This window comes from Impatiens glandulifera, chromosome 3 (assembly GCF_907164915.1).
Source record: "Impatiens glandulifera chromosome 3, dImpGla2.1, whole genome shotgun sequence".
NCBI lineage: Eukaryota > Viridiplantae > Streptophyta > Magnoliopsida > Ericales > Balsaminaceae > Impatiens > Impatiens glandulifera.
Window position 1 is genome coordinate 14,699,069 of NC_061864.1, and position 26,303 is coordinate 14,725,371.

The window sequence follows — 26,303 nt, forward strand, 5'->3', positions numbered from 1 at the left end:
CATAGTTTTGGGTTGTCTCCATCAATGTTATTTTATTCATTGATAATATTCTTATAGTTTAAATAATATTTTTTTCTTTTTAAATATTTATGTTAATGTTTTTATTTTTTCTAACAATTATATACTATGAGTTTTTTCGACTGTCGTTTTACCCCATCCCAGCCTTCTATGCCCATATTTGGTTGCTTTTAATCCAATCATATATGATTTTTGCTTGTTATTTAGTAAACACACTTCCATCCTCTCGTTAGATTCAGAATTCTTTCAGTTGTTATTTCACTCCAGTATTATATGTCCATGAAATTCTACCTTTTTTCGCTAGTTTATTTAGCACACACTGGCATCCTATTGTTGAATGGATCTCAACACCCATAAGTAACTTTGGAATTCTTTTTTTAGTTGTTGTTCACTGTCATTCAATACTTCGATGGTTTATTAGTGAAAAATACACTACCATCATGTAATCGGATGGATTTCAACACTCACGAGTTTAACAAACTTGAAGAAACTACCATCAACATTTTACAATCTCCTTTTATACTTAAAATTCATCAAGTATTTTTCATCTTGAGTTTAAAGAGAATGTTATAATATAAAATAAAATATTATCACAATATTCTAATATTATAATATTGTGATAAAATCATTATTATATTAATTTCTTTAAAAAAATATAATGTAATATATATCTAATAAATTTTTGAAGAGTGATAGGGAAAGGGAATGATGTGTCACTAATGATAAAGGATGAGAAGAGAGAAAATTGAAAAAAAAAAATTGTTATTTTTTCGATCAATCAAGTTGTAGATTGTCCACTTCATTCTCTCTTCTAAAATTTCTCCTCCAATCATTTCTCTAAATTCTAAATTTTTTCCTCCAATCATTTCTCTAAATTTTTAGACTATATTATTATATATAAAAACATTCAATGAGTATCATTTTAATTAGGTCAACATATTTCATCTCCATAGTCAAACCGAGGATCGCGTTTATATATTAAGATTTTGTTTTCTGAATTGTTCAAATTCAATTTATAAAAGAAATAGGTTATATAGTTAAAATATTTAAAAGGAGTTAATAATATATATATATATATATATATATTAAAATAATAAATATTTTAATTAATATAATTAATGAATAGATATAAATATTAATTTATTTGAAAATTATTCAAATAACCAAAATATTTAAGGCCAAAGAAAGAGTGCTTATTAATGAATAAATAAATAAACAAATTACACATTAATTAACTTTTTTGTTTTCTTCTTTCAAAGATCAACCAATTCACACGAATAAGCTACAAATAAACTGGAATCAAACAAGCCCTCCGTTTTTCTTTAATTTGCTTAACATGTATATCAACCCTTTTATTTATGAAGTGAAATATATCATACCAATAATAATAATAAAGAAACAAGGCCAAATGAAATGAAGCTAATAAATAAATAAAACGCAGCCAAATTTAGTAAAATAAAAAAATAAAACAAGAAAGAAGATAAAGGAAAAAAAAAGTTGATTCAAAGTTCAAACTGAATAATGCCTAGTTGTATGAGAAATAAAAGCATATTCCAAATAAATCAGTAACAATATAAACGATTTTTTTAAAATAATAATAATAATAATAATTAACTAGTTAAATTTATAATTAATAAATTATTATGTTTATTCACTGTAATTGTTATTATTATTATTATTTAGTTTGGATAGACTAGAGTTTATTTTTTATTTTTCATTTCTAGAGAGCTATAGTTTAATTTAATTATTTAATTAAAATTTACCTATCTAGATTCTAGCTGAAGTTTAAATAATACTTTTTTTAATATATAATTACTACGTGTCTTTTGTATTAACAAAAATTTCTAACTGTTTTATTTTATTTCTAAAATAAAATATATATATATATATATAATCATTTTTAACTGATTGTTTTATTTTATTAAAAAAATTATTGTTTAATTGAAAATAATTTATCAAAAAATGTCAATATACATCAATATTTAATTACTTACTATTATTTCAAATATAATGTAATTGTATCTTATTTATTTATTCTTTAAAAAAGTATTTAATTTTATAATAACATATCTTATATTTATATAATAAATACTTAAAATTCTTAATCATGATAAATAATAATAATCATATTTAATCAATTATAATACTAAATTATATCCAAAATCAACAACAATATCTTCGAGCTAACTAATTTAAAAAAAAAAAGAAACATTAATTAATTATAAATAAAATATCTATCATAATAATTATTTATTATATATATATATAAATATTAAATTTTATAATATCTAAGACTACTATCTAACTACTATTACTATTCAATTGGGGTGGATTTACTCTAATTATAGCAAAACATAGACGAACTTGGATACGGAAACTCCATATTTGTACACGCATTCCCTCCTTCAGTTCATTAGTTTTGACGATTTCGTTCCAAATAGTTGTACCAAGATTGTATGTATTAGAGTTCATAGCCCATTTTACTAACTTCATTCCTTCCATCACATTTCCCCTTGGATCTATGACCATAACCGGTATACTTTTAGGAGTCCTTTTTTTATGTTCATGATTTTCGAAAGTATTTAAGAAATTAATTTCTTCGGCAGTCATGAAGTTTTTCGGTGATGTTTGGTTTATCGGAATTGATAGGCGGTATTTAGATTTATCCACGTCTGAATCGTGAAGTTCTTTTTGTAGTACCAATATGGGATTGGATCCTTCAATCTCACGAATTTTAGTCGTCATCCAATCAGGTAACAAAGCATCACAATCGGCAACAACTTGAGCTGCCTTTGCACTTTCAAGTTTTAGCTTCCTCTTCTCACTTATAATTTGACTTATACTTAAATTATTTGTGGCATCGGGAATTATAATTCTATTAATGGTCGAATCTTGTTGATTTGGAAATGTGGTTTCGGTTTGGGTAGAAACCACATTTGCATTACCAAGTAGAAGTAGGGTTGAAATTACTGTTCGAAAAGTTTCATTGTTTTCATCGATATTGGATACTTGACGTCGAAACATTGAATCTCTTTTCTTCGGCGGCACATGAGATGGATTCATTGGTCTACAAATTGCCGAATTTCTCTTCTTCGGCGGCACATGAGATGGATTCATTGGACGACTTTTCATGATAACAATAAATTGAAGAGAAAATTTTGAGAAACAAAATAAGAGATGTAATGAGAAAATTTATGAGAAAAAAAATAAGAGATGTAATGAGAAAATTTATGAGAAAGAAAATAAGAGATACATTGATATCAATGATGGATGATGATTTATATATAAAGAGTTAAAGAAGAGACTTTTCAAAGTAATTGAATTATATGCTCCTATTTTTTTTCTTATTATTATTTAATATATATATATATATATATATATTTATTCATTTATTTTTGGAATTTAGTTTCTCTAGTTAATTATAAATAGGATAATTCTTTTTTTTTTCTTTTTTCTGTTTTTATGTCTTTTTCTTCTAACATTCTACTTTTTTTTCCTTTATAGCTTTATGTAGAGGCTTCTTTTAAGTTTTTATTAAAAAAAAGAGAATATTAATCTTATTTTTATTAAATAATAATTTTTAAAATTGAATATTTATATATAATAATTAATTATTTTCCTACTTTTATTTATTATTTTATTTTTTGAATTTAATTTTTTTAGTTAGTTAAGTAAGTAGGGGAGATAATTGTTAAACATCTTTAATAAATTAAATATATTAATTAATTAAATTTATTAAATTTATTTAAAAAAATTATAATATTATTAATATATTATATACTAAATAAAATATAGAGAAAGAAGAAAAAAATGAAGAAATATATATATATATATATATATATTTCTTGTAGGATTAAATACATTAAAAATATAATTATGATTTAATATTTTTTTTATAAAAAATTAATCTCATTAATTAAATGAGGAGTTATATATATGAAAGTAATTTAACTTTAATACAATATAAAGTCTAAACAATCAAAATCGTCAATAATAATTTAGATATTAAATAATATATCTTTGTAAAAATTAAAATTTAAATAAAGATATTAAAATTTTGAAGAAAAAGTGTAAAGTATCGTTTTCAAACAATTACATATCTCTTTTATATAAGAATTTAATACTAACTAATTAACCAAACTAACTAATTAGTTACTAACTAATTAACGGGTTAATAAACCGTTAGTTATTATTTTTACATCCTCCCCTCAAGGAGAAATGTAGTAAAAACAAAGTTTCACCTTGACAAAATAAGTCGATGAAACATCAAACTACGATCATGCAACCATCGTCTTCAGTAAGTCCAATTCATCAAATTTCAATTATTTAGCTATCCAATTTAGACAGTCGAACAAACCAAATTCAGGAAGCTCCATTTTTTCCAGCTACCCAACATAGACAGCCGAGCAAGCCCAATTCAGCAAGCTCCATTTTTTCCGAACTACCCAATATAGATAGCTCAATCTACGTTAGTCAAATCCACAACAATCATCATGAATTGTTTTTTCTTCATTAGCCACCAGCTTTCAACTTTTGCAGCTTTCGATTTTTTTTTCAAAGAAAGCTATTTAACATTCTTTTTGGTATTGACGAAACATATCGATAAACCTTCATTTTTTTTCCAACGATTACAAAGGAACCTTCCTCTACAACTTGAAGACTATCAAAATCTCATTTTAATCCAACAAAATCATCTTTGCACCCGTAAATATTTTTCAACATAATTTTTTGTTTTCCAACCTCAGCTCTAAGCAATCATCATAGCCCTTGCCCCTGTCAATCAATCAGGTTGCTTTTTTTTTACATACTCATTAAGAAGAAGAAGAATTGATTTCAAATTTCTTTATCTCTGCCTCCAAATCATCATCTCCAATTCCTTTTCTTCATTCTCACTCATCAACACCTTCATCCAAAATGAAATTCTCATCATCTAGGTTCAACAACATCATTTCCGATTTGGTTGTTATGGAAGTATAGCACTTTAAGATTTTGTTGAAGGAATCAATTCGCAAACTTCAAAAACTCTAGAATAGGTGACATCAGACGCTTTTCAAATACCATCGTTCATCAAATAGAGTTTCTCCAATTTGCTCGGTGATTTCAAATGCTTCTCGAACGCGCTAACCCCTTTCTCAATCACGCTCGAAGGATTTGTCTTGAGATTGCTAGACCTCCGGATTACTGGATTTGGAACCCTAATTCGTCTTCTCCGGTCAATAGTCGGAATTCTATCGACTAGAATCGTTAATCCGAACATATGGGCGATTTTGATTAGGAATACATCGCTGTTTCGCCTATTCTCTCTGTTCGTTTAGAGCTTGATTCGATTTTTAAAACATAACTAATAATCGCGAAGAAGATGGAATGACTGGTATCTCAATAGCTTCAATGAATCAAAATCACATTCCTCTAGTCATTCTCAAGGTGAAGAACAAGATGAGATTTGTTTACGAAGGAGAAGCTCTTGCTAGTTTCCTCAATTCAATTGAACGGAATATACAATCGTCAAGAAATTATGATACAACACTACCTGGAAAAATATGGCTCAAGAAAAAATTTGCAATTGGAGTGAATGAGGTAATCGTGTGCTAGAACGAATGTCACTGTCTGCTTCAACGTAAATTTCTTCTGAAACTCGCCAAACTAAAACTAAGCGTAAAGCAACTCCTTTAGTCCTTCTCCAGGCCATACTCGAACAACCAGCAATTTCGCCATTCCGAGAATTTTCACCTCATTCTTCAGTCTTCACAGATTGAAGAGCCTCACCATCAAGAACTGGAGGCTGGCGTTCTTGCAAGCTTTGAACCCTTTAATACTTCTCCATATCGAGGCCATTTCCCTCATTGGGAGGTCGGGACCCTGTTTCTTGTCTTCCTTGGTAGCAAATATTTTCATCCACAACAGTTGATTTGGTTCCTATAATGCTAGTAGCCGCCGCATTCTCCTTCACACGATTTAGTAGCCCTTATATTTTCCTCAATCCTGGCCTTTTCTTTCTCTTTCCTCTTCTTGCCCTCGAAGTCTTCCTTCTCATGAGAAGAAATCAAGAACTTTCTCGAAGAAGTACAACAATCTTGATGGATCGAGGGACGCACTAAAAGGTTGTCTCGACCACTCTATTGAAGTTCTTCTTTCATTTCAGATATGATTCCATGATTCTTGAACCAACCTTCTTTTAAAAAAAATATTGTATACAACTCAAATGAGTAAACCCTCTACCATGGCCTGAGAGCCATCGATAGAGGCGCAATGGAATATAGCAATTTGTCTCCAAGATCAAAATTGCTCTGATATCATGTTAAAATTTCGAAGAATAAGAAGTGTAAACTGAAATTGTATTATTGAAAGTATCGTTTTCAAACAATTATATATCTCTCTTATATAGGAGTTAAATACTAACTAATTACACAAATTAATTAGTTAGTAGCTAATTAACGGTTTAATAAACCGTTAGTTATTATTTTACAAGATAATCTAACAATCTTGCATTTTTTTAGGGTGAATTTAAAGACGAACTCGTTTGAATTTTCATAAGAATGAGTTGAGAAGTAGATTAAGCCGAACAAAAGAATTTAGCGGTGTCAAAAAATTCTCTATCAATTATTATGGGCGGTAGTAAAAATTGTCATTATTTGCGATTTAATAAACAAGATTAGAAAAGATTATAATAAAAATAGGTAATGATACTTGTAAGAGGTTTTCAATTGAAAAATCGGTTCAAATAACTCATTATTAAACAAATGAAAAATAACTCTCTCTTCTTTGTTACTAAAAGAAGAATTAACACATACTTGAGAAAAGATCACCAGATTAATCGGCATATATGAACAACAAACTATTCAAAAAAATCTGAGACTACAAATTTAATCGGACTAAACATAATAACTAATCGAACAAAATACATTAACAACTCAAATATGAATGATAAAAATTAAAATAAATTCAATTTTGCCTTGTCATATTCCAAGAGAGAATAATATAGAATCCATTAATAATATAGAATCCATTAAGATGGTAGGTTATTGAGATTGAATATATACTTTTAAAATCTATATAAATAATACTTACAAAATTTTAAATATATTAATATGATACAAAAATTAATTTTATATTAATTAAAATAAATATATTTAATAATTTAAATATTTTCAATCGGATTTGAGCCTTATTAATTTATTGATTGAATGTGATAAACTATATCCATAAACTATAAAATGTTTTTTCCTGATGAACGTATTATTATTGAATATTGATATATGAAAATCTACCAACTATAATAAAAAAAAACTAAGAGCTGATGTTTCAAAAGAACCAATATTTCTACGCAAAACAAACAAACAAAGACAAAAAACCGCCATACCATCCTGCTTTATAAGTTAGACACTTCAACTCGGTTCATAAGCGTATTCCTCACTTTGTTGACAATCTCCTCCCTTGTGCGATGGCTCGCCAGAGGAAATTTCCGACTTTCATCCAATAGGAATCTGTAAACTTCCCATTGCCGTTCAGATGTTGAATGTCTCACAACTTCAGCCTAACAATCATATAAACTCTATCATCTTTAACCATACTTTATCAAATCTTTAAACTTCAACACTAATAACACTTCATTATACTTACCGAGAATATGCATATACCAACCAATTTCAATGCCAAAGTAACGTCGTAGAAAACTCGAGGCCTTCCAAATTCAGAAGCTTCAACTGGATTAGCAACCAGAAGAATGGTGTCTGGACCGCAGCTGGTAATGGTGACACGAAGAGGATGAAGCATTTCCTCCTTCAGCTGACAACATAGACCATTTAGAGTCTCGGGATCTACAATCTTCCCCCCATCTGTTTTTTGGATGAAAAGGTCCACATTTCGAAAGTCATTTGTAGTCTGTGATATTCTTCCATAGGCAACCTAAACCACAAACAAAAATAGGAACCATTGTTATAAATCAAGACAACAGCCATTGCTTGCACTCTGTTTTGATTGTAAAAACAGTTTACCTGAATATTACAGTCCTTCAATGTCCTGAGGATGTCATAAACAAGGCTCTTCTGATCTACACATTGTATTTGAAGCAATGTATGAGCCGGACTCATATGGTTATCAACAGTAATACTTGCCTTCTTAACATTTTTCATCTCGGGGCTAAGAGGAATTGATGAAAGCTGACAGCTGAAGAGCTGTTGAGAAACTTCAGGTGAGAATGACAGGGCCCCTTGTTGATTCTGAAACTCCGGCCCAGGCAAATGAAGTTCACAGCTGATGCAATGCTCTCTTAAGACCTCTGTCAAATGCCTGCAAGTCTCGTCTCGTCTCTCTTTCGTGTGTAGAAGGTTCCTGAAAGAAAAGTAGTACAGTTGAATATGTCACTAAATTCTCAAATTTGAGACAGACAGAACATAACCCATGAAACTTACATGGTATCTGTGATGAAGAAGAGGTCCAAGACTTTGTCATCTGGGGTCGTAGTGACCTTTACTCTTTCAATTGTTAACTCAAGCTTGGAAAGAACCTTGGTAACATCTGTCAATCAATATATATAAAAGTTCTTTCTTTGAATCATAAGTACTTTCAAAAGAAAAAGAAAATGTCTACTAACCGTGCAATAGACCTTTGCGGTCAAGGCAAAAGACTTTCAACAAGTAAACTGGAGGAGGAGTTTTGGGATTGGATGATGATAACTGCTGATTGAAAAGAAAAGACATAGAACAAGAAGGGCAAGCCGCCTGTAACCTATTTTTCAAACTATCCCATTCAATTTTAATTGTGTTCTCAAGTGGAACTGTCCATAATACTATGTAACACCATTTACCATCTGTTTGAAAATCTGCATTCCAAGTTGCAAATGAATTTCATCAATTAATTAAACCCAGATTCAGAAATCCAAAATCAAAAGAAGATGAAGATGAAGATGATGATGCATGCGCAAATCTAAGCTAAACTAACCTCCACGAGTAATGCATAGTCCGAATTCAAGAATGATTCTGCAGATATCGCAGCCAAGTCCTGCTTTGTCGGGGCAGTTAGCCGTGATGACAGTCGGGTCACCGGGTTTGTTTCCATGTTGAATAAGAACGCCGTCGTCCCATGGGATTCCCATTCCGGCAACTGTAGATGATTTTCCGAGTAGCCGGCGTTGAATAATGAAGATGGGTTGTTGGGATTTGGCAATGACGGATGGAGGGCTCGCCGCCGCAGCAGAAGCAAGGGAGGGTGTGTTTGATGATATATAACAAGATATGAGCTGTATGTTTGTTGGTTATGCTTGTTCTGGTCCCCCACTCACAGTGCCTATTGTCACCATATATACAGGATAAAGATGTCTGCAAATAAGCACGTGTCCAGTAATTTTGCGTTTTTCAATGCTGTATATTTCTTAGTTTTTTTTTCTTCTTCATATAGGTTTATCTTTGATTATCTTTTGAAAATAATTGATTTGATATGGGTTTATCTTCTAATAATTGATTTTGTTTCTACTCTCTTTTAGTATAAGAAATGTCTCTAATTTAGTAGTTATTCAAAATAGAGATCATATAATTCAGTATTTCTTAACAAGAGGTCAAGTAGTTGTTCATTATCGGGTCAATTTAGATTAGATCTTGGAGCTTCCCTTTTAAACTTCACAATTTGAGATTTCTTAGAGTTAAAATTATATAAAACGATCTTAACAATTTCAAACGCTTTAAACTTATTATTCAACAGTAGGAAGATTCAAAAACTTTCAATTCTCTGAAATTTGATAGTTAAATTAATCATATGCATATTTTATCTTTTATTTATAAGTAAATAATAAATTAAAGATGTTTGAAAATTATTAATTATTTTTTTATAATTTTAACCAATAAAGAATTTAACGTGTGAATGTGATTTTTTGGGTTTTATAAAGTTTTTTCTTTAAAATTATTTGTTTATTTTTTTTTTTTGGGTTAACATGTTAAAACACTATTATATATATATTCTCTTTTCTTTCTTTTTTTGATTAATAAGGAGTCATTTTAGTATTTTAATAGATAAGAAAAATAATTAGATGATAAAATAATGGTTAAATTTTAGATCAAATTATTTGAAAAACCCTAAACCAAACAAGCTCTAAATGGTACTTGGTGGTTCATAGCCTGTCCAGATACAAAAGAAATTGATGCATGATTGTAACAGGACATGTACCAATTTTGACTTTTAATGTATTTTATATATAGACGACTTTATTTATTGTCATTATGTGCACGATTTAAATCATTTCTTTACATATATATATTTATTATATATATTTATTTAGTTAGTGGTTAGTGGTTACTGGTTAATCTCAAATTCATCCTCAAACTTACATTATATATTCAAACATACTCTCAAACTAAAAATCGTTCTAACCTATTTACCCTCGAACAAGAACTAGGATTAGATATTCAAAAACCCTAATAAAGAACGGTAATTAAAAAGTTGGTTTCAATTATTTTAGAAATATTTATGATATCTATACTGCCACTGCTTCTTCTTCACTGGTAAAACCCTAATCAAGATTTCGCATCATATTATTGAATCTCATTTATGTACTCGCAGAAATCTTCCGGTTGCAATAACCCTTTTATCCTTTCCAATTAACGACCTTTAACAACCACAGGAACTGGGTTGTTGGAAATTTGAGAAATTGAGAGTGAGACCTAGCTCGATTTGGAAGAAGAAAATGGCGGTCCGAGCTCACTTATCAATTCAAAACAGTATCTACTTCTTATCATCATCTGTTTCCTCAACTTATGTGATCAATCCCGCAAGAGCCTATTCTCTTCGGAAGAGACTCCCCTTAAACTCTCTTTCTTTCCCTTCTTCAAGACGAGCACTTTACTGTACTTGCAGAGCGGCGCGGCACCCTGTTAACGATGATTCTACCGGCGAGTCTTTCGTCCTCACAACTCCTCTTTACTATGTCAATGCTCCTCCGCACATGGGTAGTGCTTATACTACCATAGCCGCTGATGCCATTGCCCGTTTTCAGGTACTGAACTTGAATTCTTCAAGAAAATTCCAATCTTTTTGTTAAAACATGAACAATAGTTAGATTAATAAGCTCCATGGATACACTTCAAACCCCTCAATGGCAGAGGCTATTAGGGAAAAAAGTAATCTTCATTACTGGGACAGACGAGCATGGAGAGAAGATTGCTACTGCTGCTTCCAGTCAAGGAACTAGTCCAAGTGAACATTGTGATGTCATTTCAAAAGCTTACAAGATGCTTTGGGATGATGTATGTTATTTACTCATCACTGATAATTAATTTCAAATTTTATTTCTCTTAATGTTCAATGCAAGGTTTGATTGTTCTTTCTTTCCAGTTGGACATATCTTATGATAAATTCATACGAACAACTGATGAGAAGCATGAAAAGATTGTAAAGGAATTCTATTCCAGGGTTCTTGCCAGTGGTGACATTTACAGAGCTGACTATGAGGGACTTTATTGTATTAACTGCGAGGAGTATAAGGTGGGATTCTTCATTTTAACTTGTACATTTCCTTTGTTAATTTTAGAGGCTTTGCAAATTTTTATGTTAAATTATACAGCCTGATGGATGAGTTGTTCAATCCATTAGTAATTTTAAAATACGCAGGATGAGAAAGAACTTCTGGATGAAAAACGTTGCCCTGTGCACCTTAAGCCATGTGTTTCACGAAAAGAAGACAATTACTTTTTTGCACTTTCAAAGTACCAGGAGAAGTTGGAAGAGACTCTAGCAGAGAATCCAGAGTTTGTGCAGCCACCTTATCGTTTAAATGAGGTGTGATTATGAAGATTTCTAGAAGAGAACTATTGCTATATTTTATGTTCAATGCAAAAAATAAGAATGGAACTCCTTTATTTAGAGTTTTGATATAACGAAGAATTGCCAATGAGATCGTAATTTTAACTTTTGTAGGTGCAAAGTTGGATCAAAAGTGGCCTGCGAGATTTTTCTGTTTCCCGAGCATCAGTGGATTGGGGTATCAGAGTTCCCAATGACAGCAAACAGACCATTTATGTTTGGTTTGATGCTTTACTTGGGTATAGTCACTTCCTTTGTGTCTCTTTTGGTCAAGTTGCATTAAATTTCTATTTCTATTTAATTTTGTCCTCTTGATTTCTATCACATTTTTGTTAGATTAGCACCTTTGATGTTTGGATTATTGTTTACTTCACAAATAACTTTTCAATTTTAACTACTTTTCTCTCCTTTCAACATCAAATATAAACAGTTATATTTCTGCACTCTTGGAGGACGAGCAATCCAGTTTAGAAGCAGCTGTTTCTTCAGGCTGGCCTGCCTCACTACACCTAATAGGAAAGGTATAATGATATCCATTCATGCTTAAATTTACGATTTCACCTGGTTGGTATTTTTTCTGTTTGGGGGTCCTTCCCAAGAACAAAAACAATGTGAAGGACATTATTTTATGCCAAATAATCTAAATCTTGTTTTTAACATTTTATTATTATTTATTTGAAACTTAATTGTGAGGGAAGACATGGGAAATGCAATTTTATTTTTTGAGACCGTGTATTTTAACCATTTATTTTATTGATGTTTATCTGCAGGACATATTGCGTTTTCATGCTGTCTACTGGCCAGCAATGTTAATGTCAGCTGGACTAAGCCTCCCAAAAAGAGTATTTGGCCATGGGTTCTTGACAAAGGTGAGTGTAGTTCTTTTCATTCTTAATTCCTATATTTTAACTACTGTTATTGTTTTATGTAAAGATTGGTTTCAATCATGATAGGATGGCATGAAGATGGGGAAATCACTGGGGAATACGATTGAACCAAATGATTTGGTGAACAGATTTGGATCGGATGCTGTTCGGTACTTCTTCCTTAGAGAGGTGGAGTTTGGAAATGACGGGGACTATTCAGAGGAACGATTCATCAATATCGTCAATGCTCATCTGGCCAATACCATAGGTAACTCCATTCTTGATGGTGGCCCGAGATTAAACAAATTATACAAATAACCTTCAATGTTTCAATGTTTTAGGAAATCTTCTTAATCGGACGCTTGGATTACTTAAAAAGAATTGCCAATCGACCTTGTCAGCTGATTCTGCTGTAGCAGCAGAAGGAAATGACTTCAAAGCTACTGTGGAGAAGCTGGTAGATTCAAATTGACAAGATTCATTACTTTTTATTCAAATCAATCTTCTCTCTTATCTCTTCTTCTTCTTCTTCTTCTGACTATTATGATGCATGCATCCAGATTGATAGTGCTAGAGTCCATTATGAAAATCTGTCATTATCATCAGCCTGTGAAGCTGTGCTAGAGATAGGAAATGCAGGCAACTTATACATGGATGAACATGCTCCTTGGTCTAGTTTTAAGAAAGGAGGCACTGCTTCTGAAACTGCTTCCAAGGTTCTGCTTTCTACCCCATTTGGAAACACTTATTGTTTCTGTATCTAGAGCATTTTTTGAATGTCTGTATGACTAAATTTAGTTTTCAAACGATTCTGTATTTGGGAACGTATCCAGATAAAAAAAACAATAAGTGTTTCCAAATAGGAACTGATTTTGATCATTTCTGTTATTTATTTCTTTTGGGCGTAGTTGTTTTTGAAAACTTATTGGTGGGTTTCTTAGAGCAGGATCTTGTAATCATATTGGAAGCAATGAGAATTATAGCAGTTGGTTTATCCCCTGTTGCACCAAGTCTGTGCTTGAGAATATATACTCAGCTTGGCTACACGGAAGATGAACTCAGAGCCGTTACCTGGGTCAGTGTCGATTCTCTCTCCTTTGTAACTAACGATTATATTTTAGTTGAAATTGCTAAAATAAATTTCTGATTTCAGAGTGACACCGAATGGGGTGGGCTTAAGGGTGGTCGGATCATGGCTCAACCAATGCCTGTTTTTGCCAGGATTGAAAACCAAAAGGAAGATGAAGATGGGAGCGGATTGGAAAAGAAACTTGGTAAAAAGCAGAAAGTAGCTCCACAGAGGAGTACTAAGACTGCTGTGGAAGCAGCTTAAAATTTTTGGTCATAGGAGTAGCAGCAAATTGTGGCTGTTATTAAGGTTGAGTATTGGACATGTACTAATAATGATAATTGGAAACATTTACCTTAATAGAATATATTTTGTTCATATCTTTACTATAACTAATTTGATAGAGTAAAGATTTAATATTTTTTACCCAAATAAACAACAATCTTTGTGTTAGCTTTTTCCAAATAACAAAAACTTTTGAGTTTTCTAAGGAAGAAGAAAAGAAAACAGACATATAAAATGATAACTGAAAATATATTATGGTATTCCAAAAGTTCCAACAATTACCTGTATCAAACAAAAACATATCACCAGACAGAAGATGGTGTTAGCTTCTTCCAAATAACAAAAACTTTTGAGTTGTCTAAGGAAGAAGAAAAGAAAACAGACATATAAAATAATAACTGAAAATATATTGATATATATTATGGTATTCCAAAAAATCCAACAATTACCCTGTATCAAACAAAAACATACCACCAGACAGAAGATGGTTTGCTTAGGACTTAGGAGTATGATGTATAAAAAAGGTTTTATTCAGATAAGGGGAAAAATAAAAAACAGAAGTTATCAAAGAGAAATATAAGACACTCAAATATAGATAGTAGACTAGAGCCTCTGTCTTTCTGTATCAAACACCACATTCCTTCATGCCTTCTTGGGAGTTTCGAGCCTGAGGCGAAAGTCCTCTTCCATTAGAGGAATACCGTCCCTCAACTTCACCTTTGGTTCCCAACCAAGCAGCTCCTTTGCCTTTGTTATGTCTGGTTTTCTCTGACGAGGATCATCAGGCGTGTTCTCAACTGTTATGATCTTCATACTTGGGTTGATAAGCTGCAATTTTATTTTATTAGTATTTATTATTGCCTGCATTTCCTATGTTGATCTTCATACTAGGGTTCAATTTAATACTAATTTACCTCTTTGACTGTCTCCGCCAGCTCCAGCATTGTAAATTCACCAGGATTTCCTATGTTGATTGGTCCTGTATTGGCTCCTTCCATAAGTCTGATCAGTCCATCAACCTAAAATATTGCTCCAAACAAAACCCCATCATTTTGCATAATCATAATTATTTAAACTAAAAATAAGTGTGATTGATTGGCTAACCATGTCAGAAACATAACAAAAGCTGCGGGTTTGAGTTCCAGGTAACTGAACAGTCAAAGGTTCATCTCTGCATAAAATGGATTGTCATTCGACAAATCAGCAAAAAGAACACAACGGTCACAATTTATATTCTAAGGTGAGCTTTTTACCGAATTGCTTGAGCTATGAAGTTGCTGACAACACGACCATCGTCTATGTTCATTCTTGGTCCATAAGTATTGAAAATCCTAGCAATTCTTATTTCTAATCCAATAAACAAACAATTGAATCAACACAAAGATCAGCCAGACATAAGGTAGAGAAAAGAGAGAACGTCGTCTCTTTTACCAATTCCATGCTGCCTGTGGTAATCAAACATCAACGTTTCTGCTACTCGCTTTCCTTCATCATAGCAACTCCTCACTCCTACAATTGAATATTCCTTTTCAATTCAATTCTAGTTTTACTTCTCATAAAAATCTATATCAAAACAGTCAATTGGTTACCAATAGGATTAACATTGCCCCAATAATCCTCTGTCTGGGGATGAATAAGAGGATCTCCATAAACTTCCGAAGTTGAAGTTAGCAAAATCCTGTTAAGCAATAGAAGAACAAGCCAAATAAGGAAAAAAAAAACATAAATATATTAGGAGAAATGTATAGATTATTTCAAACCTTGCTCCAACTCGCTTGGCAAGTCCCAACATGTTTAGAGTCCCCATCACATTTGTTTTAATCGTCTGTGAAAGACAAACACTAGTCAGAAAAAGGCATAAACTTGAAAAAAGATAAATCTCAAAGGCATTTAATGGTTTCCACCTTTACGGGATTGTATTTGTAAAAAATAGGAGAAGCAGGACAAGCCAAGTGATAGATTTGATCAACTTCAACCAGTAAAGGCTCAGTGACATCTGCCAAAAACAAGTTAAATCTAATAAGCATACGGAGAATTGTAATGAAGGGAGGGATCAAATTGTACACATACCATGACGAATAAGTTCAAATCTAGGATGACCAATCCATTGTTTAAGATTGTCTTTGGAGCCAGTGAAATAGTTATCAGCAACAATCACCTGAAAATTATCAAATAGCCATTCTTAGAATCTTAGATATGAAAAGGCAAACAAACAACATAAAGGGGAATGAAAATGGTGTCAAACCTCATTCTTCTCATTCTGCATTAACCTATCGACCAGATGAGATCCAATGAACCCTGCTCCTCCAGTAACCAAGATTCTCATGTTTGCCTATTCTTACGATAAGATGTTAGGAATGCATATCTATGGTAATTAAAACAGTAAGAAAGAAAACCAAGTCTTTCTATTACCTGATAAAACCTGCCACTTCGCAATGGAGATGGATTTGGTGGGGGTTTAGTAGCTTGTCCATTGGATGCCATTTGTTAAGTGCTATCTATCCTGAAAAATTCATAACACCGACCCAGTAAGAACAGAATCAACAAGACCAATCAATGTTCTTCCTACACAATAGGTCACCTGATTGTTTCGAGTTATCTCTCAAAACAGAGAATTTGCTGCTACCCTGCTATGAATGCAGTTGCAGAGCGATGAGATTTTATAAGCGGAAACGTTGAGGTAAATAAATCTAGAAAGGGGGTGAGATCTTGAAGTTTACGAGAAGTAAAGCTTAAGCAAGATTAGTCTAACAATCGATAGCAGAAAAAGAAAATGAAATGCAATAAGAGTAGACCCATCAATCAACAGCACACCAAACGAGAGACTCAGATCTAAATGATGATGATGCCCGAGGATTTCTCACATATAATAATACAATAACAGTTAAGAAGAAGATTGATATGTAATTATTAAAGTTGACATTTTTCGAAATCAAGCAATCACCTTCCTGAGCAGCTCTTTGGACTCCAAACAATCGCTAGGGTTTTACCTGCTAAAATAAAGGATTCAGTCTATGGGGATAATAATGAGAAGTTCTATAGCGTAAATAAGAGAATTGGGCAGATTTGAAAAACCCTTTTTTGTGATTGGGAATTTGGGATACGTTAAAGTTTCGATCTTGAAATTGATCCCCTTGCTACTTGATAGTGTCTTTGATTTCTGCAGAGGAAATTTACTAAAACGAATATCCCTTTTTATAGCTTCTTTGGTATTCCACAAAATCACAAAAAATCAAAATATAATTTTTTTTCCAAAAAGTTTTCAAATATTGTTACTTTTTTCAACTTTTTTTTATACGTTTAAAAAAATTCTTTATTAATATAATCACATATTTTGCACAAAATTCAAACAATTAGTTTTCACTTTTTCCTTTATAAATTTTAAAAGTAAATAAAATATCACATATATATATGTTTAAATATCACTTTTTAAAAAAGAGACATATTATTCTCTAAATCTCTCTTATTAATCATTTATCTTTAAGTTTTTGAAAGAAAATCTTAATTAAAGAACTACAAATATTATTTAATGAACACAAAATTCAAACAATTAGTTTTCACTTTCCTTTTTATTATATCTAAAAGTAATGATAATTATAATAAAATATAATTTTTATTTATTTTATATTATTATTTATATATATATTTTTTAAATATCACTTTTTTTTAAAAAAAGTTATTATTCTCTCTTATTAATAATTTATCTTTAAGTTTTTAAAACAAAATCTTAATTAAAGAATTACAAATATTATTTAATGAAAAAATAAATTATTTAATTACATTATTAATATATTATTTAATATTTACATTTTAAAATAATTAAAATATATTAGTAAAAAAAATACAAGCTCTAATCAAATCAAATCTACTTATAAAAGAAGAAAGATAATAACTTGTTTTTTTTGTACAAACATTTATAAAATTTAATGTGTATTTTTTCTTGATAAAGGGATTGGCCACAAAGTTAATAGAGTTTATAAAAGAGAGAGGCAATTAGTGATTTGAACCAATTTATAAGTTTAAATAGTGATTTGAGTAAAGGTGAAAATTTAATATATTTTTTAAATATTAAAATTTATATAATAAAAAAACACTTTTAATAATACTAACATTAAATTATGAGATTATGAATTAGCCAATTAACTTAGTGCATTCTAAAGTAATGTTTTTTAAATTAACATTATTATTACAACTATTAAGATTTTTGTCAAAATTTACACCATTAATAATATAAAAAAGAATATTACATCTTTCAAATAAAATTTCATTTTCCACCAATTATCTCAACAAATATTATTGACATTTTCTTTCTTTGTTCAACTAACAATCTCCTTTATATATTTAATCATCATTATCTCTTGCTTCACAATAAATTTCTCACAATTAATTTCGTGACTTCACTATGAGCTTACGCACAACCATCTCATCATATTATTGTTTCTCCTCATTTTAGTTAAATCAATAATTAATTATTGTTCCTCAATCAACCTCTCACAATTAATCTCGTGACCTCATTCCGAGCATTTTACACCACCAACTATCTCATCTCTCTCCCCACTTCGGTTAAACAAACAATCTCATATTCACATATTAACCACAATTATCTCTTATTTTCGAATCGACCTTTTAGTACTTAATCACCCCATATCCCATTTTTGCCCAATCAAACTCTTGTTACTAATCTCGTGACACCATATTTTGAGCAATTTGTACATGACTATCTCATTCACATATTTAACATTGTACATCCCTTTATACTTTCAATACTAATTTCATGACTCATTTCAGTATTTTGTACCCAACCACGTATCATTACCGACTTCTTACTATCACCTTCGACCAATTAATAATATCTTCATTCATTTAACCACTATTATCTCTTGTTACTCAATCAATATTTCAATACTTAATCTCGTGATACCTCACTTTGAGCATTTTGTATCTCAAACATTTCATCGGGAAGCATCATTATCTCCTATTTCCTAATCAATCTTTCACTATTTATCTCATAACCTCATTTCGAGCATTTTTCATCAACTAATAATCTTCATTTACTTAACCACCATTATATCTTGTTGATCAATTGACATTACAATATTTAATCTCGTGAGACCTCACATCAAGTATTTTCATTTTGTACCCTAATCATCTCATTGTTAAGCATCATTATCTCATGACCTCACTCCAAATATTTTATACCAAACCGACCTCTTCGATCAACCAACAATCTCATTAACTTATTTAATCACCACATAACTCTTATTCTCCAATCGAACTCTCATTAACTCATTTAGAGTATTTTGCAAAAACAGGATTTTGAATATTGGTATTTATTATGTACAATAAACATTTTAATCATTAGATCACTTAAAATTGTTAATTTATATTTATAATTTTTTATATAATTAATAATTCAAAATAAATTACAAAACTTTTAATTATATATTTTTTAAATTAATTATTCTAAGTTTGAGGGTAAAACTCACCAACAACAGCTATAAAATTAATTATTTTTTAATTAATTAATTTTATTATTATTATTATTATAATATGTATATATAAATTGCATGGTAATTAGGGTGACAATCTTTGTAAATTTCGGGTTGGGGTTTCATGTTAAAAGGTTAACGGATTGCATGATTTTAACATAAATTTGACTTATTTAGTAATTCGGGTCAAAATCTCTAACTTGAACCTGATTTGTTTATTTGTAATTGACATGAACCTAACTCGTTTGACCCGATTTATCTAACTCAATTCGAATCAAACATAATGCAATTAACTCACATCTCTATATTTTAAATTAAAATGACATCAATACAAAATAAAAATGAAATGAAATTACAAATCCACTTATAAAAAAAATTTACAAAAGAAAATAAGTGAGTAAATAAGAAAAAATAACACAAAACTCAATAAAAGAAATTTGTAAACGGATTATCGAGTCTATTTTGGGTCATAACAAGTCGACCTGATTTTGACATATTTATTAATCAGGTTAAACAGGTCGACCTGATTTTGACCCGAACAATAAAATACATTACCCTAAACTTGATTTTTTCGTATTTGATTCGAGCGGTGTTTAATTTCGTGTCGTGTCAAAAATTGTAATATCATAAATATTTATTTTTTATAATAATTTATAACATATAATATATTAGTTTCATAATAAAATACTTAATAACCTCATAACAATCAAATAAAAAAAAATTATATTTTCTTTTAATAAAACAAGAATACTTTATTTATTTATTTATGTTTTCTTTAGTCCACCTTAAATGTGTCCAACTGGACACAGCTAAAACTAACGCGTCATTTTTATCTTATTTAGCCATTCAAGTTTGTAAAAACAGATTCAATATTTGTTTTATTTTTTATATAAAAAGTTAATATTAATAATTTAAATTTAAAATATTTTAAGTGATAATTAATTATTTATAATAAAATAATCAACCGCATTTATACTATTTCAACTACTTTTTGGTGAGTTTACTAATTTTATTATGAATTTAATTAATACTCAAGTAAAAGTAGTTAACTAATTAAATACTTTTTTAAATGTGAAAACGAGAGCCCTTAACAATGAAGCAGACGACCCGAAAACCCGAGAGCAAAGAAGACAAACCCAAGAACACGAATCCCACAAACCCCAATGCAACCGATATGTCCGTTTGCTTACAGAACGCATTGTTAGCCGTACACGTGTCCCTCAACGTCCGGGCCAACCCGGCCCCCGTCGATGCCGCCGACAGCAACAGGTAAGCAAACACCTGATAAAACCCAGGAGAGATCTCGCACTCACTAACTTGAAATAATAATAATAAATAAAAATAAAAAAGACCTTACCTGATCATGGCTGAAATCGAACCAAACTTGAAATATTTCCGGCAGAATCGTGACGCCGGTCGAAATTTCCCATACGGCGGCCGCCATTTCCAACATTGAATACACAGCGACTATCCCATTAGCAGCAAGGACAAATCTGCAATTATAAAAATTGAGAATGATGATACTTTTTTACTCTTGAAAAAACCCTAAATTTTGTACCTGAATGCGTCGTAATTGTACCAGCGAGGTGAATTATTAGAAGGTCTAGGGTTTACGAGCATGAAGATAGCGGCGGCGAGTGAGAAACAGAAGGCACCTAGTCGAAAAGTGAGTATGAGTATGTTGAACCGCCGGAGCTTTTGTTCGGCAGCAGTGGAGTTGAAGTGAGGAGGAGGTGAGACTTGGATTCGTGGCCGAGGCGACGGAGTCTCGCCATTTCGGCGGGACTCCGGAGATGGCATTTCCGGCGGAAAGGAGAGAAATTATGGAAGGAAGGTTATTGAATGTAAAGAGAGTTTATTGAAATCTATTTGAGGGCCGATTGATTGTCTATAAATATAGTGTATAGTTTGAACTTTGAACATATGTAATGTTACAATACCCTAATATGATATTTAAATAAATATATATAATTTTAAGCAAATTAATAAAAAAAGAAGAAGTTCAAACTCAACTTTCTATGAAGTTGGTTTCAAATAAACCCATTTTCACATCATGTTATTAACACAATCCTCTCTCTATATATATTATTTTTTTATTTTTTTATTTTACATAAGAGCATCCTTATCCATGATTCATTTTTTATGATGACTATAGTCATTATCATGAAAAGAGTTTTATGACCAAAATTTTAGTCATTGTACTTATCCATGATTAACAAAATCTTGATCATTAATTAAAAAATATTATTTTTATCTTTAAATTAAAAAAATAATAAAATGGATAAATAGTAAAAATTGAGAAAATGGTGATTTTTTTTGTGCTCCGAAATATAACAAGAGTGGTCTCTATTTATAGATTTCGAAAAATTATGAATTTTGATATATTTTATTTGTTTTTTTTAAATTATAAATAATACTAAAATCGAATTTTAAAGATAAGAGATAAAGAAAATATGAGTAACCAATCTGATGACAAATTGCAGCATTTTATTGGATAATTTTGGTCATGAAATGACCAACCATTTGGTCATGATAAATTCACAATATCAACTATAACCAGCATCATGACCCATTTTTGGATCATGGATAAAGGATGATTTCTCAAAGTAACCTTGTTTGGCGTTAATTTTCCCAAACTAACCTAATTTGTTCATTCATTCCCAAACTAACATAATTTACTATTCAAACTCAGTTATTTTTATTTATTTATTTATTTTATATTTAAAATTTATTATATATAAACTAAATTATTTATATTTTGATATATATTTTAAATTATTATTTTTATAAATTTAATTATTTATATTTTGATATATTTTAAATTTGATTATTTTTTTTATAAATTTAATCTTTTTTATTTTAATATATATATATATTTACATTTTAATTATTATTTATATAGTATAATAAATATTCTCTTTAAAATTCTAATAAATAATTAATAAATACTAATAAATTTAAAATATTTTAAACATAATAATATAATAATTAAATATTAATAAAAACGATTACAATCATCATTTATTTAAATTATTGACGATTTTGCTCAAGACTACGTCTCGTATGACCTTCTTGGCCACACCTCTCATAAATGATGGTCCTTCGTGAGTTATCTATTTCGGTTTGAATACGTTGGCTTTGACCTCATTGGTTTTTCTTCTTTTTCAATTTTTCATTGGGAACAAGATTACCATATTTCTCCCAATAATGTGCTAATAAAAACGTCCAATATGATTCATTAGGTATGGGGTGAAAATTATATTGCCACATCTCAGAAAGTGTTGTTAGAGTGTGATATGTATCGATATATTTAACCCAATCGAGATTGCACACTATACAACGAACAACTATATGTGAACATGGAAAGTGATATCGACACCAATAATTGAAATATATATATATATATATTAAAATATAAATACTTAAATTTATAAAAAAATAATCAAAGTTAAATTATATATCAAAATATAAATAATCAAATTTATAAAAATAATAATTTAAAATATATATCAAAATATAAATAATTTAATTTATATAAATAATAATTTAAAATATATATCAAAATATAAATAATTTAATTTATATAAATAATAATTTAAAATATATATCAAAATATAAATAATTTAATTTATATATAATGAATTTTAAATATAAAAATAAAATAAAAACTGAATTTAAATAATAAACTAAGTTAATTTAGAAATAAATATATATAAAAATGGTCAAACAAAATTACTTTAAAACCAACAATTACCTTCCTTTCTCATCATTTGATTCATTGATTGATAATTTATTTCATTTCCTTTTGATGGCTTGGCCTTCCTCTTACAACTTGAATATTTCACATCAAAACAACTTTCACTCAAATATTTTTTTATTTTTTTATAAGAAAACTAAACATTAAAATGTGATTCCCAAGTGTTATTAATGGAGGGTTTACTTTTATTTATATATAATTTTATATTAAGATTTTTAAGTTTTATCTTCTATTTAAATATCAAAATGACTCCAATGAGAAAAACTCATAATTAAAATAAATATGTATAAACGTATTTAAATATCATTTGAGTTGTTCACATATAAAGATGCAAAATTTATTAATCTAGCTCAACTCAAAATAATTTTGTATAAGAAAAAAATAATAATCACCCTTTTTAAATTAAATATTTTAAAATAGTAAAGCAACTTCTAGTTTGGGTTTGAGATTTTTTAAAAATAATATATATTTATTAAAAATAATGATTATAGATGATTTTGAGAATGTTATTTTTTTTTTTTTGTAAAAATATTAATAAAAAGGGAGTGAGATAATAATTTTTAAATTGAGAAATAAACCCTTATAAATAAGTAAAAATGCATTTTAAATGGAAGATGTATAATTTATTATAAAACAAAATAATACTAAAGTTTGTATTAATGTTAAGTTTGATATAATTTATACTCAGCTTATTTTTAGGCACGTTGTATAGGATTCAGTATATATTAAATTTATCCGCTCTAATTTATTGGTAAAGATAAAATTACGCTTAAACGCAAAATATGTTTAATTATAACTTTTTATGTTAAAGTATTAAGCAAAATTATTGTAACATTTTACTACACAAACACTCAATAAAACGCACACCCTAATATGAGACAAAATTGGAAGGGAATATAACTATTAATTGATTTCTATTTTTTAAATATTTTTTTTTTGTATCATTGTCATTTTGTTCAAAGTTGTAAATAATGTTTATCTTTGAATGACATACAAATTCTTGCTATACAATGATCGGGGTTTATAATGAAATATTTGAACAATAAAATAAATGGATGCTCTGTTATGTCATATGCTTGAACTGAAAGAGCATAATTTTTAGTTATAATTTTTTAGTTAATAGCAATATTGTTTACATCTAATTGATATTTCTAATATTCTTAAAAGAATTGATAAAGTTTCAAATATTAAATGCAATAGTACAATAAATAGGAGAGAAAAATATCATACAAAATGTTTACTGATGATTCACAGATTCAAATGAATAAGAAATTATATTGGAGCTCATTATATTGATTTAAGATGGGAAGACTTGAAAAATAAACTACATGTACATATATTATAAATGTTGTTTAGGCTATTTTAATATACACCTCAATAAAAATTGAAAAAAATTAATTCTTTACTAAAAAATAAAGATTGTTAGAGCATAGAAATATGATTCATCATAATATATTTGAGGAATTTAAATGGCATAACAATTATATCCATTGATTATGTTCAGTTCAAATAAATAAAAATCAAATTTATATCAATCACAACTTATAAAAAAGAGATTGAACAAGTGATCAAATTGTAAATAATCAATTTTAATAAAATATAATTATGACTTAAAAGAGCCTAACCCACTACAAAAAAAGTGAGATATAGCAACGTTAATAGTATATATAAATATAAAGTGGTAGATTTCTTTATAATTAAGTAAATTGATGATACAAAATGAAAAAGTATTTTCAGTCAATTTTAACTATTAAAAGAGGTTGTGAGTAACTAATTTGTCTAAAAGTTTTTACTTTATTATATATGATTGAATTTTTTATTAACTAGATTATATTTTATTTTATTTCATAACAATAAATTTAATTTTATAAACATTATATATATTGCTATTTTTTATCAAATTTTTCAATAATCGCCATTAATGGGTAAGTGTAAAGAGCTATAGTTTAATTTAATTATTTAATTTAAATTTACTATCTAGATTCGAATGAGAGTTTAATTTATTCTTAAACTTACTTACCTAGATTTCTAGTTGCAATTTAATTGGAATTAATTCATCATTTACAACCAAATAACAATACATATATTTATTTCTATATTTGAATAATATTTTTGTAACAATATATGGATATCTTCTTTCTTTTCGGTTCTAGATTCGAACCCGTTATACGACAAGTTTCATTCGTCTGGTTAAATTGTCAAGTGTGTTTATGGTTACGTACTTAACTCCGCATAAATTAATCGCACACAAAGAAAAAACATACCTCAATGCTTTAGAAATTTTTTTTTAGTAAGTTGCCTTACAACCCAAATTCATGAATTTAATTATTTTTAAGTAATAAAAAAACTCAATTTGAATGAAAGACCGATTAAAAATATTATTCAGTATGGAAAAGAAATTATATGCATTTAAGATTAAAAAAAATCTATTTTATTGTATTTTGTATATTTTCTTAAATCACCCTATCCCTATTTATTTTTCAGGAACAATTTCAAGTTACTTTCATTTGATTAGCGAATAACATTTCAAACATAGGTAATGATAATTTTGTTAAATTTTTACTCATATTTATATGAATATATAAATTGACTAACGACAGAGAAAGATAACGATAGAGAGAAAAAAAACTTGACAGGAATATATAGGAAATGAGGTGTCACTTTTTAATTGGACTAAAAATCTTTAAAGGGTGAAAACTCCAATTTTTTTTTTTTTCAAACTCCCTATTATTACAAATATAAAAACTTATATTTGGGTAGAGAATAACACTTCAACCTACTGAAAGCACGGTGGGTCATGGGTCGACTAATGATAATATTTATAAACAATAAATAATGATAATCTTATTAAATTTTTACTCATTTTATTTTTTATTTAACAGTAATTTTAAAAAAATCTCACAATTTAAAATAAACTCTCAATTATATTTATACAAAATGAAAGTAAACTTTAAATTTGAAATGCACATTAAATATAGTACTACATTTATTAAACAGCATCATGATGCATTATCACACACTTTTATTAA

At 29.0% G+C, this 26,303-nt stretch overlaps 5 protein-coding genes across 6 annotated transcripts; 1 reads left to right on the top strand and 4 right to left on the bottom strand.

The window, feature by feature from the left end:
- Positions 1-2,319: 2,319 nt before the first annotated feature.
- Positions 2,320-3,135, bottom strand: LOC124929802 (B3 domain-containing protein At2g31720-like). Its single transcript, XM_047470193.1, has one exon. The coding sequence runs from the start codon at positions 3,133-3,135 to the stop codon at positions 2,320-2,322; it is 816 nt and encodes a 271-aa protein (XP_047326149.1).
- A 4,092-nt stretch (positions 3,136-7,227) lies between these two features.
- On the bottom strand, positions 7,228-9,225 carry LOC124932043 (ACT domain-containing protein ACR9-like). The gene is made up of 6 exons (XM_047472645.1): positions 8,959-9,225; positions 8,612-8,839; positions 8,430-8,535; positions 8,013-8,349; positions 7,639-7,923; positions 7,228-7,552 (listed from the first exon to the last, which is right to left on the bottom strand). Exons 1-6 carry the CDS (start codon positions 9,110-9,112, stop codon positions 7,388-7,390), a joined length of 1,275 nt encoding a protein of 424 aa, XP_047328601.1. The 5' UTR covers positions 9,113-9,225; the 3' UTR covers positions 7,228-7,387.
- A 1,268-nt stretch (positions 9,226-10,493) lies between these two features.
- On the top strand, positions 10,494-14,121 carry LOC124931463 (methionine--tRNA ligase, chloroplastic/mitochondrial). 2 transcript variants are annotated; one of them, XR_007098698.1, is made up of 12 exons: positions 10,494-11,002; positions 11,109-11,252; positions 11,341-11,490; positions 11,617-11,784; positions 11,923-12,047; positions 12,239-12,329; positions 12,579-12,677; positions 12,762-12,942; positions 13,016-13,131; positions 13,235-13,390; positions 13,616-13,749; positions 13,828-13,849. XR_007098698.1 is itself a non-coding variant. In XM_047471929.1 (12 exons), exons 1-12 carry the CDS (start codon positions 10,694-10,696, stop codon positions 14,005-14,007), a joined length of 1,848 nt encoding a protein of 615 aa, XP_047327885.1. In that variant the 5' UTR covers positions 10,494-10,693; the 3' UTR covers positions 14,008-14,121. The 2 variants fall into 2 exon arrangements, 1 of the variants encoding a protein (XP_047327885.1); XM_047471929.1 differs by having other exon boundaries at positions 13,621-13,749; positions 13,828-14,121.
- Positions 14,122-14,418: 297 nt separating this feature from the next.
- On the bottom strand, positions 14,419-17,023 carry LOC124931218 (UDP-glucuronic acid decarboxylase 6-like). The gene is made up of 13 exons (XM_047471640.1): positions 16,973-17,023; positions 16,610-16,655; positions 16,441-16,531; positions 16,274-16,360; positions 16,099-16,186; positions 15,933-16,024; positions 15,789-15,853; positions 15,618-15,706; positions 15,460-15,537; positions 15,282-15,375; positions 15,133-15,199; positions 14,943-15,047; positions 14,419-14,856 (listed from the first exon to the last, which is right to left on the bottom strand). The coding sequence occupies exons 3-13, from the start codon at positions 16,510-16,512 to the stop codon at positions 14,671-14,673; spliced, it is 1,023 nt and encodes a 340-aa protein (XP_047327596.1). The 5' UTR covers positions 16,513-16,531; positions 16,610-16,655; positions 16,973-17,023; the 3' UTR covers positions 14,419-14,670.
- A 3,482-nt stretch (positions 17,024-20,505) lies between these two features.
- On the bottom strand, positions 20,506-21,331 carry LOC124933078 (CASP-like protein 4C1). Its single transcript, XM_047473806.1, has 3 exons — positions 21,076-21,331; positions 20,875-21,010; positions 20,506-20,798 (listed from the first exon to the last, which is right to left on the bottom strand). The coding sequence occupies exons 1-3, from the start codon at positions 21,315-21,317 to the stop codon at positions 20,583-20,585; spliced, it is 594 nt and encodes a 197-aa protein (XP_047329762.1). The 5' UTR covers positions 21,318-21,331; the 3' UTR covers positions 20,506-20,582.
- Between the last annotated feature and the right edge of the window lie 4,972 nt (positions 21,332-26,303).